Source organism: Antrostomus carolinensis, unplaced genomic scaffold (genome assembly GCF_000700745.2).
Source record: "Antrostomus carolinensis isolate BGI_N321 unplaced genomic scaffold, ASM70074v2 scaffold32358, whole genome shotgun sequence".
Classification (NCBI taxonomy): Eukaryota; Metazoa; Chordata; class Aves; order Caprimulgiformes; family Caprimulgidae; genus Antrostomus; species Antrostomus carolinensis.
The window spans coordinates 1-1,499 of NW_010332856.1; the positions used below are offsets into that span (position 1 = coordinate 1).

General features: G+C 58.5%; 1 protein-coding gene across 1 annotated transcript in view; it reads right to left on the reverse strand.

The window, feature by feature from the left end:
- Window position 1: 1 nt before the first annotated feature.
- The window catches only part of LOC104529378 (transmembrane protein 132E-like), a gene marked incomplete at its 5' end in the record, with an annotated part of 11,611 nt that continues 10,113 nt past the window's right edge, over window positions 2-1,499 (reverse strand). The window contains 1 exon segment of the mRNA XM_029086403.1: window positions 2-1,071. Coding sequence (XP_028942236.1) covers window positions 2-1,071 — 1,070 coding nt within the window.

The window sequence follows — 1,499 nt, forward strand, 5'->3', positions numbered from 1 at the left end:
GTTAAGCCATCTCTTTGATTCTGCGGATGTAGTTGTGAAGCTCTTCAGGGTCTTGCAGCCCCATGTCCTGGCAGACCCACTCCAAGTCCTCCTCATCAGCAATGGGGATGGAGTTGTAGGCCAGCTCATCGGAGGGCAGCGTGGCAAAGGTGGTGAACTTCACCCGCTTCCGTTTGGAAGTGGGTGAGTTGAGCGGGTCCTCGCTCTGGTCCCGCGTGGAGCCCCCTGAGGAACCGTCCCCACGGCCATGGACCTGGCTCTGCACGCTGGTCTGTGAGCTCCCGCTGCTGTGGTGGTCTGCATGGCAGCAGGTCTGGACATTTTCTAGGGGGTTCCCAGGGCTCTCGGGCTGGGGGGAGAGGTCATTGTGAGCCCGCAAGGGCTGCCCATTGCCCAGGAAGACCCAGTGGTGGGAATGGTCCATGTTGGTCTGGCCTTCCGGTGGGATGCGTTTGTGCCGGTATTTGAGCACAAAGACAATACAGTTGATGAGGAAGACCAAGATGGCTAGACAGAAGACACCCAGGAGGGCATACATGCCTATCTCCAGGTCCGTCAGCCCCCTGGTCACCTGCACAAAGCCAGTAGGGATGGTGGGGAAGTCCTCAGTGGGGTGAGATGCACTGGACATCCTGCTGTCCTCGCTCGGATCCGCTTTCCTCTCCACCTCTGCCCGCAGAGTGGTGCTTGCCCCTGTCTCCCCCAGCCCCGGTTTGCTGGGCACATGGTCATAGTCATAGGTTGGGTCCTCCTCAGACCCAAAATGGACCCGCACGCTGGCCAAGGTTGTGAAGAGAACACTTTTGCGCTTGGTCTTCTGGCAGCTCTCACAGATGACCAGCTCAGCCCGCAGAAGCTCCCCTGCGCCCTCGCTCTCTGCCACCACCAAGGGGAACGCCCGGTCCTGGGTCACTGAGACCACCTTCTCGTCCAAGCTGCTCACCACCAGGTTGTAGTCCTTGGGGTCGTAGAGGGAGAGGGGGGCAGTGGTGCCATCGCTGTAGGAAATCCACAGGCTCAAGAGCGCTTCCTGCAGGACCAACACAGGCACCAGTTGCCCAGCATGATGCCAGTTCCACCTGCACCAGTTTGTCCATCCCTCCATCCATCCTTCCTCCTTTGCATCCTTCTCTCCATACAATTCACCCCTTATCCCCCCATCATCCATTCTGTTCCTTCCAACCATCACCTAGCTTTTCCCTTTTGCCTGTTCTTCCCTCAGTGTTCCCCATCCTTGCCCAGGCTCACTCCAAATCCCAGCCCCAGAGGTGCCAGATGTGGCTACCAGAGCTGAGCTGAGAATTGTGGAGGATTTATTCCAGACCCCTTTGTCCCCATGGTTGTGTCCTGTCCCCAGGCTGGGCAGGGTTGTTTCACAGATCTGTGTGAAGGTTTCTGGGGTGCTTTGGGGTCACCAGGGTGTTTGGAGGACAGTGGGTGCTGTGGGGGCTCTGGGATGACTGTGGGCAGGATTTGGCAGGGGGGGTTTGTGGAAGGAG